Here is a 17,945-nt window from a genome sequence, read left to right as displayed (position 1 = left end):
ACTGTCCCCCACAGCCCCAATAATTATCTCTATTCCATTCCCAGAAGTGCAGTATACCTTCCCACCTGATGGGGGTGGGGTGCGGAATACTTCATTTGCATGAAGGATAGTCTGCTTCTTCTCCTCTCTAGCCTACCCCCCCCCCCGAAACACAGTGGGGAGCTCTCTCATCCTGGAATGGTCCTTTAGCTACAAGCACTAAATGAAACCTTCCAGGATGTCTTGGAATACTAGATGCTGGGGAGCAACTGGCAGGGGTGTCTCCTGCCATCTCAGCCAGCCTAGAGGGGTGCCAGAGGCATCTAAGAGGCTCAGGTGAAACAGGATGCTGGGCTAGTCAGGCTTTTGATCTAACCCACATTAACTCTTATTATGTTTCAGATTCTTATCTTTTCTGCAGCAGTGCCTCTCTGGAGCACCATCCTAGCTTATCAACTTATGTGAACATGAGTGTGAAGAGGTTTTTTTCCTGCAAGCATAGGACATCTCCAATCTCCCAAGCAGAGGATTGTTAAAGAGTGTGGAGGAGGGAAACACCATTCTTGTACACCTTGGCATTATGCTCAAATCTTTGCCTTGGGATTTGCTGTGCATGGGGAAGGGCTGATCACAATGAGACAAGAGGCAGCAAATGGGAAACAAAGACTCTGGACAAGTGGGGGGAGGAGGAGGAGGAGCAGCAGGGACAGAAATAGGAAAGCAGGTGGGACTGTGCAGGCCAGTTCCTCAGCTTGCCTAGGACTCCCATGTCTCCGTCTTCCACTACATCTCAGCCAGCAGGCATGCTTTTTCACTCACATGATGCGAGGCATTGAGGATTTCACGGATGACGGGCTTGGAGTCCACTTTAAGGGGGCACGAGACCACGATGAAGCCCATGAATCGCAGGTCACACTCAAGCAACTCTCGTTTCATCTCTCGTGCCTTCAGATGAGAGGGAGAACAAAGATCAGTGCTTTGTCCAACTGAATATTTAGATGCCCCACATGAAGAATCTCCCATAGAAATTCCCACCCTGATTCTAGGGGCAACCCTCAGACTGCAGACAACATTGGGATTGCTTGGTAAACCTCCTAGTCCATACCTCACATGGCAATCCGACATGTCAAAGAGCATCCAGGTCTCACCTGGAATTCTGCTTTGCGAAGGTGGTGTGCTGGAGACCATTGACTAAGTTCCCCCCATGCTTGTGCCAAGTCAGAAATCCTCGCCCACTTAAATAGCACCTGCTCTGGCACAGATGAGCGTCATGGAAAATCCAGTCCCCCTGCCCTGGGCAGCCCATTCCAACCAACTTGCCAACCAGTCAGCAGACTTCCTTTTCCATTGGGCTTGATCAGTTTACTCCGCCCAAATCTTTTTGCTCACCCCTTCTCACTCTGCATAACCACAAACTCTCCAGTCCAATCGTCATCTTCTCTCACATCAACTCTCTCCACCACACACAGAAACTCATTCATTGCCCACCAACTCCCTGAGTTCCCTCCCATCTCTCTGCCTTCTGCCCTGGTGGCCAGCTATGCCCCTTCCTCTAAAGTCATAAAGGCTTTTCCCTTCCACATTGCAGTTACTGGGCTGGGGGGGTGTCTTTGCTAAAAAACCCACATTGACATTGCTTTCCACTCATCCTCATCTGTCAGTTTCTAACTTCTCCCTCTAGGCTGCCTTGTGCATTTATTTTGGACTGTAAACCCTTTGGCCAGGTCACTTGTGCACTCAGCACAGTGTGGCAGCTGCCACACTTCAGAAGCAGACTTCTAGCCAGGCTGCACAGATTGACCTTGCCATGTGAAAAGCAACCCTCTTGTGCTTTGTCAGAACTCTGAAAGGAAGGAAGAGGCGTTCAAGGCCAACCATGAGCAAGGGGCCAGTGTGGGCTGGTTTTATCCTTCAGTTTATCTCTAGCACAACTAACTTGACCCATAAGACAGGCCACAATCTGGCACATACAGCGGCACCTCCCACAGCAATAGGGTCCCGACAGAGCGTGTGGAAGGTGTCGCCTGTGCAGGCCAAAGCCTACCTGCTGATGCGTGAGGTGTCCCAATTCCTTGTAGCCGAGTGCCAGGACCCTGGCTCCCTCGCGTGAGATCTCTGTGTGGATACTGTTGTAGCTACTGGGGCACTGAGAGAACTGCACGAGAAAAGAGAGGGGCAAAGAGGGACAGTCACAAAAGAATGTGAAGGCAGGGGAAAGAAGCCCCCCGCCCTGAGCACGTCTCCTCGTGAGCCACAAAGCACCAGAACAGCAGAGGCTCTGGCAGCCTTGGAGGGTGAAGCTGAAGGTTACCAGGTCCAGGAGAGACAAATGGAAGTACATTGCATTCATTCCCACAAGCTGTAGTAGAGGCTGCCAACTTAGACGGCTTCAACAGAGGCTTAGCTACATGCAGGTAAGGCTGCTAGTTATGGTGGCTCAGCATATCAGTTGCTGGGGAACCTAAGTGGGAACAGCACAGCTGCACTCATCCTGCCCTGCTTGCCATCTTCCCAGAGGCATCTGGTTTGCCAAGGTGAACACAGAATGCTGGACTAGATGGGCTTTTTGTCTGATCCAGAAGGGTTCTTATGTTCTAGCAAAAAAAAACCTGACTAAAGTTTAACAGCAGCATTGTCAAGCTGCCAAACATTGTTTTGATAATAGAGCACTTCACGAAATAAAAGGCACTCTGGGTATCACGTTTTCAGCTCTGGCCATTTGGCTCCCCACCCCCAACCCCGCTTAGCTGCATGGGCCTTGCTGCCACGCCCTCCTATCTCCAGCATGTTATCTGGCCTCCCCACAATCCAGGGCATAAAATGCTCATCTGCCACTAGGCCAATGTGTGGAAGATTCAAGTACTTCTTTTGGGAAGGTCTTCCAGTCTGTGAGTCGCAAGGCTTTTCTCCGTGTCCAATCCTGCTCAGTTCCTAAGCATTCCCTGCCTTGGCACCAGCCCATTTCACAGCTATAACAATAAACCAAGAGATAAAGTCACACCCATCTCCCTTTGCTCACCATTTTGTGCAGCGTCTCCGGGGCCCCCTTCACAGTTGCAATGTAACACAGATCAGTGGAGCCGACCTTCTCGTAGGAAGCCAAGACCGACATTCTTTTCAGGGCACTGGCAAAATGAAAGCGCTGGTGAATTTTCAGTCCCTGAGTTTTAATACTTCGGGAGAAAACTTTCTCATCTGGAAACAAAGAGATCGGGAAATCCTGAAAGGGTTCAACAGCACCACAAGCAGCAATCCTCCCCTTGGGCTCCTGGGAGTGACAAAGGGGCCCTGAGCCCACAGGATGCATTCCTTAGCAGAACAAGGAAGCCCTGGCTCCCCCAGCGCACAGTCACGGAACATAAAAGGGGTTTCTGGAAGCACTGAAGCAGCCTCAGAGTCAGACCGGCTGGCTAGTCAGATGCTGATTCACACCTAGTTCCAAATATTGTGAAAGAAAGTTGCAGGCAAGCTTCGCTCACTCTAGTAGAATTGAAAGGTAAGGGAGCTATGGAAAAGGGCAGGCAGCTCAGAAATGAAGCAAGCCTACCTTTGGTCAGAGTCCATTCCACAGCCGTTAGCATGGCTTTCTCCAGAGGGTCACCCACCAGAGTCCCATCATCCAGCTGCATAAGGGAGTGGCATGTGGCGATGACTCGATGTGTTTCAATAGGAATGTCAGACACAGGGGTCACCTCTTTCCCATCTCTGCAATAGTGGAGATTACACAGAGATCAATTACTCCAGCTGAAGGACGACTACTGACATTAGTATGACAGAGGACTTGAGAAGGATGCAGATTATTATTACACTGAACATATAGCAGTTCCAATAACCAATGTGGAAATGAGAATTTGCTAGCGGCTACATGCAAACATTACTTTTACAATCTTCTCTGCCAGGGATGGGGAAGCTGTGGCCCTCCCATCAGCCCAAGCCCGAATGACCGATGGTCAGGGGGCTTGGAAGCGAAGCCGAAGGTAGATATCCTGGCTGGATATCTCTATTATTGCCTGAGAACACAGGTGAGGCTTTTGTTTGTTTGTAAGTCTCTTTGGGTGGCCCTGGGCAAGATAAAGTGACTCACAAATAAAATAAAATAATGGTAATAATTTAAAAAGTGAAGAGAGCCCATGATAGCTCTGAACCGCCTCCTTTGGCTCACCCCACCAAGGACCTACCTGAGCCCAGCCACACCTCTCACCACTAGGCTGTCACTGGTCAGGGTGCCCGTTTTATCAAAGCAGCAAATCTGGACCTTCCCTGCAAAGGGGATGCGGAATGGCTCGGTGCAGTAAACATCTTCAAGAAAACAAAGAGAGAGGGAGAGGTCAGCGATCACTACCCCCCTTTTTTTCTACTGGGCCCCACTCATGGTGGTCAAAAATTTAAAATATACCTTCCTTTTTGTGTGAAGGCCTCCTCCATCACTGCCCTCTCTCCAAGCAGAGGAGGAGGAGGCATGTGTACACAATCAAGTGAGGGAAACGACACGGGGGTCTGAACCCCCTTCCAGTCGGGATTCAGGCCTCATCATGGGACTGAAACTGCCTTGCTCGCACTGGTTGATGATCTCCGGCAGGCTAGGGACAAAGGTGAGAGCTATTTCCTAGTTCTGCTGGATCTCTCAGCGGTGTTTGATACCATCAACCATAACATCCTTCTGGACCGTCTTCAGGGGCTGGGAGCTGGGGGCACTGTAATACAGTGGTTCCGCTCCTTCCTCCTGGGCCGTGTCCAGAAAGTGGTGGGGGAGGATGAGTGTTCAGACCCCTGGGCTCTCACTTGTGGGGTGCCTCAGGGTTCTGTCCTCTCCCCCATGCTTTTCAACATTTACATGCAGCCACTGGGAGAGATCATCAGGAGGTTTGGGCTGGGTGTTCATCAGTATGCGGATGATACACAGCTCTACCTCTCTTTTAAATCAGAACCAGTGAGGGCGGTGAAGGTCCTGTGTGAGTGTCTGGAGGCGGCTGGAGGATGGATGGCGGCTAACAGATTGAGGTTGAATCCTGACAAGACAGAAGTACTGTTTTTGGGGGACAGGAGGCGGGCAGGTGTGGAGGATTCCCTGGTCCTGAATGGGGTAACTGTGCCCCTGAAGGACCAGGTGCGCAGCCTGGGAGTCATTTTGGACTCGCAGCTGTCCATGGAGGCACAGGTCAAATCTGTATCCAGGGCAGCTGTTTACCAGCTCCATCTGGTACGTAGGCTGAGACCCTATCTGCCTGCAGACTGTCTCGCCAGAGTGGTGCATGCTCTGGTTATCTCCCGCTTGGACTACTGCAATGCGCTCTACGTGGGGCTACCTTTGAAGGTGACCCGGAAACTACAACTAATCCAGAACGCGGCAGCTAGACTGGTGACTGGGAGCGGCCACTGAGACCATATAACACCGGTCTTGAAAGACCTACATTGGCTCCCAGTACGTTTCCGAGCACAATTCAAAGTGTTGGTGCTGACCTTTAAAGCCCTAAACGGCCTCTGTCCAGTATATCTGAAGGAGCGTCTCCTCCCCCATCGTTCTGCCCGGACACTGAGGTCCAGCTCCGAGGGCCTTCTGGCGGTTCCCTCACTGCGAGAGACCAAGTTACAGGGAACCAGGCAGAGGGCCTTCTCGGTAGTGGCGCCCACCCTGTGGAACGCCCTCCCATCAGATGTCAAAGCGATAAACAACTACCTGACATTCAGAAGACATCTGAAGGCAGCCCTGTTCAGGGAAGTTTTTAATATGTGACATTTTAGTGTATTTTTCATCTTTGTTGGAAGCCGCCCAGAGTGGCTGGGGAAACCCAGCCAGATGGGCGGGGTACAAATAATAAATTATTATTATTATTATTATTATTATTATTATTATTATTATTACCCAGTGAAGTCACTTTGCTTGTGCAACAGAACTTCCCCTCTCCTTGCATGCCTACTGCCAAATCTGTTCTGGAGGCTTGGGAAAAACCCAAAAACAGTTCTGGGGGGCATATGGGGGGGAAGAGAGGGATGGGCAATTCTGTTGCACAAGCGTAAGTCTTTGTGGCTACTACCCAGTAAGTTTAACAAAAGGACAAACTTGCTTGTGCTCATTTGCTATGCAATTACAAGATAAAGGCTATACCCACCTCTCAGATGGTAAACGTGAAACAGTTCTGTTTGGGCATGGACTGAGTGGCCACGGAAGAGAAAGTGTTTATTTTAGTAATGAGTTTTTACAAATGCATACTTCTAGGAGGAATAGGGCAACAAAGCCAGTGGTTCTAAGAACTATGGGCTGCTTCACCATGGCAACAGGGATTCCGCTCTTGGGCCAATGGTCCCAGACATCTCATAGGAGGACACTCAAGTCCATGAGACAGGATGGTAGGCATTCCAAATCAAGACGTGGGGATGAAACCTTATGGTGGGGAGGGGGGAGAGAAGGGAAAGATTAAGCCCCTTGTTCATGGGACCTGAAGTCTATGGGAATCTGAGAGGGGATAAGTGCTGGACAAGACCCCTACATCTAGCCAACTATTATATAAGCAACTTCTTATGTTGCGCTTTGTTTATAAGGCCATAATAGTCAAATATTGTAGAACACAGTATCCTGCAATAAAAATAAAGTTAACAAACTGCTCAGAAACTGAGGGTAGAACAAGCTGTGAAATAAATAAAACAGGGACACTTCCTAGAAATGCAATCAGGTCAGCAGTTTCACCCCCTGCAATTTCAAAGCCTGCAGCTTCATTTCTTGGTGAGGCTTGGTACTTACACAATTTGGCGAGAGCAATGAGTGAGGTGTTGACGGCCAGAGAGAGCTCGATGGGGAGTTCAGGTGGGACAACTGAGGTGAGGATTAAAGTGCATTCCAGAAAGAGCTTGTAACGGTTCCTGCTGGGGTCCTTGGTGCCTTGGGAAGGGGCGCAGACAAATATTTATGCCATTTTACTGCTGCAAAGTCCACCAATACAATCAGAACAATGTTTCCCAAACCACATGCTGCGGAATGCCTATGAGCTACAAGAGAACTGCTAGTGTGCCAGGAGAAATGATTTCTTTTTTTAAAAAAAAAAGAGTTAAGTTTCTTGTGATCTCAGCATCTCCACCCACAGAAAAGGCTGCCAAATCATGTGTACAGGATTTACTGTTCTAGGGAGCAATGGATACATAGCAGGACAGCCCACCATCAAGAAAAAAACCATCTAGGTGAGGCTGCATCCCCGTCAACACTCAGGCAGCCATATCAAATGTATGCTCCTTCTATGAAACCCCAACCTGTGCCCTCACTGATACTATTTTCTGATCTGTAAGAAACCTAGGTTCCAGAAATAAAAAATCACCTTCAACCCACACATACGCTGCCGCTGCAATGGCAAAGACGAGCAGGAAGAGGATGAAGATGAAGGTCTCCAAGTTGTTGGCTGTCACCCGCTTCACACCAAACAGGATGGTACGCAGAAGCTTCCCCTGGGAGGGAGGAAGAGTTGTCAGGGGGAGGCAGCAATAACCTCCCTCAGGAGAAGTGGCAGGAAATGTTTTTAGTTAACTTGAGACTAGGGGCAGTGAGAGAGCAATAAAACAAGACTTTTAAGAACTTCTTATTGAGATTCACCTGCTCGCTGCAGTTCAGTAAGAAGGACCCTGCTGGCTAAACAGTTTACTCCCTGAAAAATCGGACTGATATATACCGTATTTTTCGCCCTATAGGACGCACTTTCCCCCTCCAAAAATGAAGGGGAAATCTGGGTGCGTCCTATGCGGCGAATGCAGGCTTTCGCTGAAGCTTGGAGAGCGAGAGGGGTCGGTGCGCACCGACCCCTCTCGCTCTCCAGGCTTCAGGAAGACATCCACAGCCTAGGCAGCCCTGCAGGAGTTCCCGCAGGGCTGTCTAGGCTGTGGATAGCAGCCTGCTTCCCGGAGCGCTGGGCGCCCTGAAGCAGAGCGTCCCTCGCGCCGGGCAGACATCCGCAGCATGGGGAGCCCTGCAGGAGTTCCCCGCAGGGCTCCCCGGGCTGCGGATAGCAGCCTGCCGCCCGGCGTGAGAGATGCCCTGAAGCAGAGCGCCCCTCGTGCCGGACAGACATCCGCAGCGTGGGGAGCCCTGCAGGAGTTCCCCGCAGGGCTGCCCACGCTGCGGATAGCAGCTTGCCGCCCGGCGCGAGGGATGCCCTGAAGCAGAGCGCCCCTCGTGCCGGACAGACATCCGCAGTGTGGGGAGCCCTGCAGGAGTTCCCCACAGGGCTCCCCATGCTGCGGATAGCAGCCTGCCACCCGGCGCGCGGGGCACCCTGAAGCAGAGCGCCCCGCGCGCCGAGCAGACATCGGCCAGCCCCACAAGCTTGGGGGACAGCAGGGAGGCGCAGCGCATCATCCTGCTGTTCCTCGACCTGGTTCGGTTTCCCCGACCTGGTTATTTCCCCCCCCAAAAAACTAGGTGCGTCCTATGGGACAAAAAATACGGTAAAACAGTTGTAGCAAGACTGAAAGCGCCATCCGCTCTTAGGACAGTAGCAAAAGGTTCCCAGGGCTTGCTTCCAAGATTAGCTCTCCTAAGTCCTCAGCTCATCACAATCCCCAGTTTACTTAGGAGAGCTTTAAGGGTTATCAGAAGCTTCAGGAAGGCAAACAGAAGTCCCTTGATAATCAAGGGCTCCTGAAGGTGGAGCTAAATATCCAGACAAGTCTTTGTCTCTTTACGTGCCAAGTCAGGTGGATTTCTCCCAAGGGTAAAATAAACATGAAAACAGGTTTCTACTATCTCATGTTAAGTACAGTGGTCTGTCCCCTCCTCCCTCGAAGTGCTGTTCTGAGGGTTCTCCTGACACAAACCCCAAACCAATTTTGGGTGACAGTTGTGCAAGCGGAAGCCCAGTGGCTCTCGTTTCTTACCTGAGATGTATTGAAGCCTGTCCTTAGAACATAGGCCACACACCCGTTATCAACCGCTGTGAAGAGGTATAAAGGAAAAGGATTACGCAACATGTTGGTATGAAAAAATGAGCAGATGTTCAAGGTCAAGTTGTACAGTTCTTCCAAAGAAGTCCTTCGGACATGAACACTTTGGCTTCAGCTGCTACATGGCGCCAGGACAGACCATCAAGAAATGCAGAAGAGCTAAAGCGAAGGAAGGAAGCTGCAACATGCAGAAACCAGTCTAAGCTTACACAGCGCAGAAGACGCAAAGGTGTTGGTAGATCTGTGGTGAATCATAGTGCCTCTCCCTCTCTTCCAGGCTCAGGCAGTTTCTCTTGGATCATGTTTTGAAGGAGTTGTATCTGACTTATAGGGACGCAGGTGGCGCTGTGGGTTAAACCACAGAGCCTAGGACTTGCCGATCAGAAGGTTGGTGGTACGATTCCCGTGACGGGGTGAGCACCCGTTGCTCGGTCCTAGCTCCTGCCAACCTAGCAGTTCGAAAGCACGTCAAGTGCAAGTAGATAAATAGGTACCGCTCCGGCGGGAAGGTAAACGGTGTTTCCGTGCGCTGCTCTGGTTCGCCAGAAGCGGCTTAGTCATGCTGGCCACATGACCCGGAAGCCGTACGCTGGCTCCCTCGGCCAACAAAGCGAGATGAGCGCCGCAACCCAGAGTCGGCCACGACTGGACCGAATGGTCAGGAGTCCCTTTACCTTTACCTGACTTATAGCATTTTCAGCAAACGTTCCCCCTCTCTCTCCCTTTGAAATTGTGTTTTTTAAAAGAATTTTTTATTTATTCTATATTTTTAAATGCCTTCCCAATCTGCATCATACTATAATGAAATCCTATTATTGTCAGAAATGCATATTATTCAAAAGGAATAAATAATATACAATTCTGTAATTAAGGAGTATTTGAGCTACCCCTAATTGTGTAATTTATCCAAGCTTGGCTCTTTTGCCTGTATGCTTTTTTATAATGCAAGTTTAATTCTATCATGTGAATCACTCAGGTAGCTTCTGTTGGAGAAACTGGACCCTTTTGCTTTTTCTAGCACTAGCTGATTCACTACCAATGTCTGCATGTCTACTTGATCTCAAAGTTTCAGTTTCTGAACAGGTATATATCCTCATCTCACAGCTAAAAGTGATGACTTTAAATTCTGCACCAGGGAAATTCTGCCAGAGAAGAAAAAGGAAAGCACAGGTTTCCACGGGTCTTTCCTACTGAGAGATTACCGTATATACTCGTGTATAAGCCAACTTTTTCACCACATTTTTTACGCTGAAAAAGCCCCCTTCGGCTTATACTTGAGTGAGGTGGGCAGCGCGGCGGAGGGACGAGCAATCCAAAAGGAGCCCTTTCTTGCTGCTGGTTCCACCGCCGCCGCCTGCCTCTTGCAAGGGCAGGCACAGGAGCCGCAGTTGGGAGAGGCGCTGCGCTGTGCCTCTCCCAACCGCAGCTCCTATGCCTGCTCTTGCGAGCAGCGGAGGGACTAGCAGCCCGAAAGGAGCCCTTTTGGGCTGCTCCTTCCTCTTCCTCTGCCTTTGCCACTGTCGGCGGAGGAGGAACGAGCAGCCCAAAAGCAGCCCTTTTGGGCTGCTTGTTCTTCCTCCGCCACTGCCGCCACCACCAGGTTTGTGGTGTGGTGAACCGGCTTATACTCGAGTCAATAATGCGATGAGGCTACATTTTAATATTTTAATGTTTCAATATTTTAATGTTGTATTTTAATTTTGTTTTCAAGTTGTAATCATTCAACTTGTTTTTATTATTGCTTGTAAGCTGCCCTGAGCCCGGCCTTGGCTGGGGAGGGCGGGGTATAAATAATAATAATAATAATAATAATAATAATAATAATAATTATTATTATTATTATTATTACTATTATTATTATTACTAAGTTTTCCCATTTTTGTGCTAAAATTAGGTGCCTTGGCTTATATTTGGGTCGGCTTATACTCAAGTATATATGGTACCCTTAGTGCTAAAGTTAGCGGGTTTATTATATCAGCAATCAAGCATCAACTAAACTGTTCAGGGAATGACATTTTAAGAGCTTCCCTGCCATTGATTCAAGCTAGATAAGCATGTACATACGTTTCAGGCCTGTGCTTGCTTTTTGCGGTGGGATGTGCTGTACAACTTTCGTTCCGCCAAAAATTATGTGCAATCTGGAATCAGCCTTCATGTCCAAGACATATTCTGGGTCTAACTCTTCGATTGGCTCCTACAATAAAAGAAGAAGAAAAAAGCACATTTGGGAACTGATAACAGATGTCCAATAATGCCTGGCCCAACTATTCCGCCTACATTAGGCAGGTACAAATGTAGACAGACATCAACAACCTGCTCTGCACCTGCCTGCATTCTTGGTCACAAGGGAGCAAGCTATATGTAGTGATATTTTAACACAAAAGACTCTAAAATCCAGGGACTGAGAATCTCCCTCATTCCTCAACTTTGGAAATCTGCAGCTGCTTCTACTGCTGGAGGGAGCACATCAGGTATGTGATTCTTATGTTCTTAATATAATTTAAAATAAAATAAAAAGCATCTAAAAAACAGTATTTTTCGGTGTGAAGTTGACATTCCTCTACTCCCAGATATTTGATGGGATGAGTTTTATAATAATAAATTATTATTATTATTATCAGCCTTTGGTAACTGGCCGTCCCTGATGTTTCATTATACTGTTGGGGTAGTGCAGTTTTATTATTTTATGGTGACTGTTTCTATTGTTTCATTTTATATAAATGTTTGTATATTTTAACTGCTCCAAGACAACTTGAGTCTTCTTTTAGAAAAATGCATCTAATAAATTCAACAAACAAAACTAAGTGTTGTTGTGCTTTGATGCTTTGTATAACTGGATTGCTTTGCCAGTTTGTTTGTTTTTAAATAAATATAAGCATTGTGCTATTTGCAATTTGAATTTGGAACTACAAAAGCACCACCGGCATAAAACAAGCCACTTCCTGTTTCTTCTCTTGTTCAGTAAGTCAGAGGACTCCACACTGGGGACCCTGGGAGGGAGCACCGCCCATTACCAAGGCAAGGGATCCATCAAGCTGCCCTTGTTTCGGGGTGGTTGTTTTTTTAGATTCATTAACCAACCAAAACCAGTGAATCCTGAACTCAGCTGGAGTTCACTCTTCTACCTACAGCCAATGACTTCCCACAGATCATGTATAGTAAACAAAAGCTGCCTTGCCAGATGAGGCCAAATTGATCTAGTCCAGCCTCCTGCGTCCAGCAACGGCCACTCCTAGGACACTGGCAACAAGCAGGCAGAATGAGATGGTCCCACTACCCGAGGCTCTAAAATACGCCACCTCTGAACATGGAGGTTCCATATCGCTCATAGTAATTGCCAAACCTCTCCTCCAAAATTTTGGCTTTGCCTCTTGTTGCCATGGCAATCTCTCCCTCTGCATAAGCGAACACATCCCTGCCATTTCCCTCATCAGCTTCATGTTTCTCTTCCTTACTATTCAAAGCTACACCTCCTCTCTCCTTCACTTTCACTCCTTGCTCCCCAGGTGTCCCCTTTTGATCCCTTCCACTATGTCGACTTTCATGCAGCCCCACCCCGCAGCATCTATATGGCCCGTTTCCCCATTTCACATTCACTGTGTCCATTTTCCTGGGTCAGCACTGTCTTCTGCAGATTGTATAACTGCCAGGCATCCTGCTAACACTAAATAAATTGTGACTAAATTAGCAGAAATCATCAGGCAAACCTTCATTTGAGGCACTGACTCTCCAGTCAACATGGCTTCATCTACGATGCACCTTCCCCGCAGCAGCAGCACATCGCACGGCACAAGGTTCTCATGGGGGGAGCGGCCTGGAAGTGAGAGTTGGATGCTCAGAAGGACTGGGGGGAAGGTGGGGCCTTTGCTCATAAGGTCTCAGGACTCTTGAGAGAGGGACTGTGTCAGGTATTGAAAAGACTCAGGCTTCAGGCCCATGACACAAAGTTGCATGAAATATGCATATGCTAATTTATACACATAGCTGAGCTAATTAAGACTGTGGGTGGCAGGGCTCTTATCAGCGCAACACTGATCTTACCAATGGACACAATGTCCCCTGGAATTATCTCATCGCTGGAAATTGGACGCCACTTCCTGTTTCTGTAAACCTGCAAGAGGAAGAGATATTATTAGTACTATTGTTCTTTATTAATTTAATCTTCATCCACAGATCTCAGGGTGGTTCACAGAAGGGTGGCATTTAGGATGCTAGAGGAAGAGGAGCTGGAGCTGTCCACAGACCAACTCCCCCAAATTCACCTCGTCATACCTACAATTCATATCAGCTTGGGCTCAAGGACTCCTGAATGGAGACTGTTGGACCAATTATCCATCACAGGTTAATCTATCAAACAGCAACCCCGTTCTAACACTTTGGAAACTCAGGCCTGGTCAGGTCAAGAGCCTCCTGCACTCCCTTGATCAACTACAGCACCACCTGACAGAATGATACAGACCACTGTCTTCCCAATGCCCTTGCATGATGGGGAAGCCATGGGGATTGGTGCAAGAGAAGAATCGCCATGGGTTTGGGAGTATTGCTGATAACAAACTCTTTAGGCAGGTGAGGAGCAGCTGAATGACAAGATAATTCTCCTAACTCCCATCTGGGGCTGGCGCAATCCCTGCGGCTCTGGCGGCACCTCCAAGTTCACCCCAACAACCTTGGCTTTATTCTCCTGACTGCTCTCCTTCCAGCAACTGCCATTACTGTTCCCTTCTGCATTCTACATTCTACACAGTGATCAGCCCTCTAGGGTCACCCTGAGCAACGGGGATTCAGCGTTCTGGAATCCATGCGCCTCATCAGATTGTCTCCAAGTGGGAAGGACCAGTGTCTCACAGCATTGCTCACCACTTCCTGCCTTGGCTCACCTGGATCATGTAGGGTTTGTTGCCCATTTTTCGAATCTCTGACATGTTCCTCATTTGCTGCTGGACGAGAGATGCTTCAAAAGCCACCAGCATGGAAAGGGTGAAGACACTGTAATACCAGTATTCATCCAGGCACCACAACCCCACGCAGAAGACCTACATGTAGGAAACAGACACAAAGCACTCCCAATACTGGTACAGAGCAACAATCCCATTTGGGCCTATGACGAAGACTTGGTTAGCACAGTGGCTAAAAGCATTTAAGTTTCACCTCAGCCTCAAATGCATGAGGTAGCCTTGGACAAGCTTCTAGCCTTGGTGCTTGGTGTGCAACAGAGGGATAAATAATACTAGACCATCTTATAAGATTGTTGCAATGGTTGCTGAAATAGTGGCCAAGCTCCAAAGAACCATGGAAACCAATTCTGGGCACCCAAGTGGACTTTAGATTTGTTTTTCTTGAACCACAAATTATTGTGTGGTTTGAAAGCATTTTGAAACGGGTGTGTGTTAAATGACCAAAGAGAGAAGACAAAAACTGCAACAGCCTAACGCAAACCTTTTGTTACTAGACTCATCAGGCCCTCCAAGAACGTCCATGTGGGACACGAGGGTAGAGGCTGGGCCTGTATAAACTTTGTTATTCGCATAAACATATGATATTTTATACACACTGAAAACTTTTAAGAAAACATTAATTTTAACTTAAGAACAGTAAGCTGAATCAGGCCAATGCCCCATCTGGTCCAGCGCCCTGTTCTCATAGTGGCCAGCCAGATGACTGTAGGGGGAAAGCCCTCTTGCTGGCTGCAGTTTCAGTGGCTGGTAATCCGAAGAGAACTGCTTCCAGCTGTGGAGGCAGAGCATAGCAACCACAGCAGGCGGCCACAGATATCCTTATCCTCCATGATGAGGACAAGAGGTTTGTCTAAGCTGCTTCTAAAGTCAGCTAAGCTGGTGGCTGTGACTGCCTCTGAGGGGAGCAAGTTCCAGAGTTTAACTATGTGCAGCATGAAGAAGTCCTGAATCTTCCAATATTCAGTTTCACTGGATGTCCACGAGTTCTAGCATTATGAGGGCAGGAAATTTTTTCTCTTTCTCCATGTCATGCATAATTTTACAAATGTCTATCATGTCGACTCTTAGCACCTTTTCTGTAAACTAAAATATTCCCAAACGCTGCAACCTTTCATAGAATCATAGAGTTGGAAGAGACCACAAGGGCCATCGAGTCCAACCCCCTGCCAAGCAGGAAACACCATCAGAGCACTCCTGACATATGGTTGTCAAGCCTCTGCTTAAAGACCTCCAAAGAAGGAGACTCCACCACACTCCTTGGCAGCAAATTCCACTGTCGAACAGCTCTTACTGTCAGGAAGTTCTTCCTAATGTTTAGGTGGAATCTTCTTTCTTGTAGTTTGGAACCATTGCTCTGTGTCTGCTTCTCTGGAGCAGCAGAAAACAACCTTTCTCCCTCCTCTATGTGACATCCTTTTATATATTTGAACATGGCTATCATATCACCCCTTAACCTCCTCTTCTCCAGGCTAAACATGCCCAGCTCCCTTAGCCGTTCCTCATAAGGCATCGTTTCCAGGCCTTTGACCATTTTGGTTGCCCTCCTCTGGACACGTTCCAGTTTGTCAGTGTCCTTCTTGAACTGTGGTGCCCAGAACTGGACACAGTACTCCAGGTGAGGTCTGACCAGAGCAGAATACAGTGGCACTATTACTTCCCTTGATCTAGATGCTATACTCCTATTGATGCAGCCCAGAATTGCATTGGCTTTTTTAGCTGCCGCGTCACACTGTTGGCTCATGTCAAGTTTGTGGTCAACCAAGACTCCTAGATCCTTTTCACATGTACTGCTCTCAAGCCAGGTGTCACCCATCTTGTATTTGTGCCTCTCGGGGGGCCACTAGGTGGCGCATCGGAAGATGGCTGACAATAACATCTCTCCGACCCACACGAGGTAATTTGGAGGCTATGATGGGGGTAATTAGCCTCCTTAACCCCCCCAGGATTGGGGGGGGACGGCCCTTGCCTGCTGTGCCCTATACCACCCCCGAATTTGTGGGGGTGGGGGCACTAGGCACAAAGCCCTCCTGTGGGATTCCGGCACTCCTGGACGCCGTCCCTGATTCGCGCCGCTAGTTGCAAGCATCTTCAAAAGAAACAATTTGGACGAGATAAATTGCACATGCTTCAAGGAAAACGGGGAGTAAAGACTGCTGACAGAAGAGATCTCTGACAACAAGACAAGAATAAAATATGAGAAGATACGTCAAGATACGGTATGACTGAGGGGGGAGGGGGGGAAAACCTGCCTTCCTTTTTCTTATGTGATTTAACAAGAATCCCCTCCCCTAATGAGTCAGAAACTAAGGACTTAAGCTGTGGATTTAAGGCTGTGTGGAGATAAACTTGCGAACCAAAGCAATGTTTCAAGATGAAGCTGGAAAGCTAAGAGTTTTGGAATGACGCAGTTAAAAATGCCGTCGCCATTTTGGGAGGCATTGTTGGAGCTCTTGGGTCTGGGAGGAGAAAGAGAGAAATAGAGTTGTTTACATATCGTGGATCAACTTCTCGGTGGGACTTAAGAGCGACAAATGCCAAATTTATGATGGAAAGAGCGATGTTATCTACGAAGGAGATATATGGAAACCATCTGGACTTAGAGGAGGAACGGGAAATCCACACAGGATTATTATTTTGCTTATCGGCTTAAGGAGACTAACAGAAGAGATCGTAAAGGAAAAATAGAAATTATATGAACAAGATATGATGTGGAAATACCAAGATAAGACTGGATAGAATTATGAATTTTGTTTGGACTGATTGGGACTGATTTGGACATTAACGCAGTAATAAGAAGATGATCTGAATCCCCCTTTGGATCTTGAAGTATGGGTTCCCCCAACAAAATTTAAAAATTTGGCTTTGTAATTTGGAATTTATGTGATGTGATTTAATTTGATGTGATTGGCCAGTTAATAAAAATTATTAGAAAAAATAATACTATTTGTGCCTCTCATTTTTTTTGCCCAAGTGCAATACTTTACATTTCTCCCTGTTAAAATTCATCTTGTTTGTTTTGGCCCAGTTCTCTAATCTGTCAAGGCCGTTTTGAAGTGTGATCCTGTCCTCTGGGGTGTTAGCCACTCCTCCCAGTTTGGTGTCATCTGCAAATTTGATCAGGATGCCCTTGAGTCCATCATCCAAGTCGTTGATAAAGATGTTGAATAAGACCGGGCCCAAGACAGAACCCTGTGGCACCCCACTAGTCACTCTTCTCCAGGATGAAGAGGAACCATTGATGAGCACCCTTTGGGTTCGGTCAGTCAGCCAGTTACAAATCCACTGAGTGGTAGCATAGTCAAGACCACATTTTACCAGCTTCTTTACAAGAATATCATGGGGCACCTTGTCAAATGCCTTGCTGAAATCAAGGTAGGCTACACCCACTGCGTTCCCTTCATCTACCAGGCTTGTAATTCTGTCAAAAAACGAGATCAGGTTAGTCTGACATGACTTATTTTTCAGAAATCCATGCTGACTATTGGTGATCATAGCATTCCTTTCTAGGTGCTCACAGACTGTTTGCTTAATGATCTGCTCCAGAATCTTCCCTGGTATTGATGTCAGACTGACTGGGCGGTAATTATTTGGGTCCTCTCTTTTCCCCTTTTTGAAAATAGGGACAACATTTGCCCTCCTCCAGTCTGCCGGGACTTCGCCTGTTCTCCAGGAATTCTCAAAGATGACTGCCAGTGGTTCTGAGATCACATCTGCCAGTTCTTTTAATACTCTTGGATGCAGTTCATCTGGCCCTGGAGACTTGAATACATCTAGACTAGCCAAGTATTCTTGTACTATCTCCTTAGTTATTCTGGGCTGTGTTTCCTCTGCTGAATCATTTGCTCCAAATTCTTCAGGTCGGGCATTGTTTTCTTTATCGGAGAAGACTGAGGCAAAGAAGGCATTGAGGAGTTCAGCCCTTTCTGTGTCCCCTGTTTGCATTTCACCATCTTCTCCTCTGAGTGACCCCACTGTTTCTTTGTTCTTCCTTTTGCTACGAACATACCCATAAAAGCCTTTTTTGTTGCTTTTAACCTCTCTAGCAAGCCTGAGTTCATTCTGTGCTTTAGCTTTTCTGACTTTGTGTCT

At 47.7% G+C, this 17,945-nt stretch overlaps 1 protein-coding gene across 1 annotated transcript in view; it reads right to left on the bottom strand.

The window, feature by feature from the left end:
- ATP13A1 (ATPase 13A1) overlaps window positions 1–17,945 on the bottom strand; it is a 36,726-nt gene that overhangs the window by 7,897 nt on the left and 10,884 nt on the right. Inside the window, exons 5-16 of the mRNA XM_083599854.1 lie at window positions 13,779–13,934; window positions 12,943–13,012; window positions 12,609–12,715; window positions 10,966–11,095; window positions 8,836–8,891; window positions 7,287–7,413; window positions 6,719–6,856; window positions 4,158–4,278; window positions 3,527–3,684; window positions 2,999–3,174; window positions 2,024–2,134; window positions 799–924 (exon numbers count right to left, since the gene is read on the bottom strand). Of these exons, the coding sequence (XP_083455980.1) occupies window positions 799–924; window positions 2,024–2,134; window positions 2,999–3,174; window positions 3,527–3,684; window positions 4,158–4,278; window positions 6,719–6,856; window positions 7,287–7,413; window positions 8,836–8,891; window positions 10,966–11,095; window positions 12,609–12,715; window positions 12,943–13,012; window positions 13,779–13,934 (1,476 nt within the window). The remainder of the gene's footprint in view (window positions 1–798; window positions 925–2,023; window positions 2,135–2,998; window positions 3,175–3,526; window positions 3,685–4,157; window positions 4,279–6,718; window positions 6,857–7,286; window positions 7,414–8,835; window positions 8,892–10,965; window positions 11,096–12,608; window positions 12,716–12,942; window positions 13,013–13,778; window positions 13,935–17,945) is intronic.

Source organism: Podarcis filfolensis, assembly GCF_964270895.1.
Source record: "Podarcis filfolensis genome assembly, chromosome: 2".
Taxonomy (NCBI): domain Eukaryota; kingdom Metazoa; phylum Chordata; class Lepidosauria; order Squamata; family Lacertidae; genus Podarcis; species Podarcis filfolensis.
Note: the sequence above shows the minus strand (reverse complement) of the source record. Positions and strands in the feature narration are given on the sequence as shown.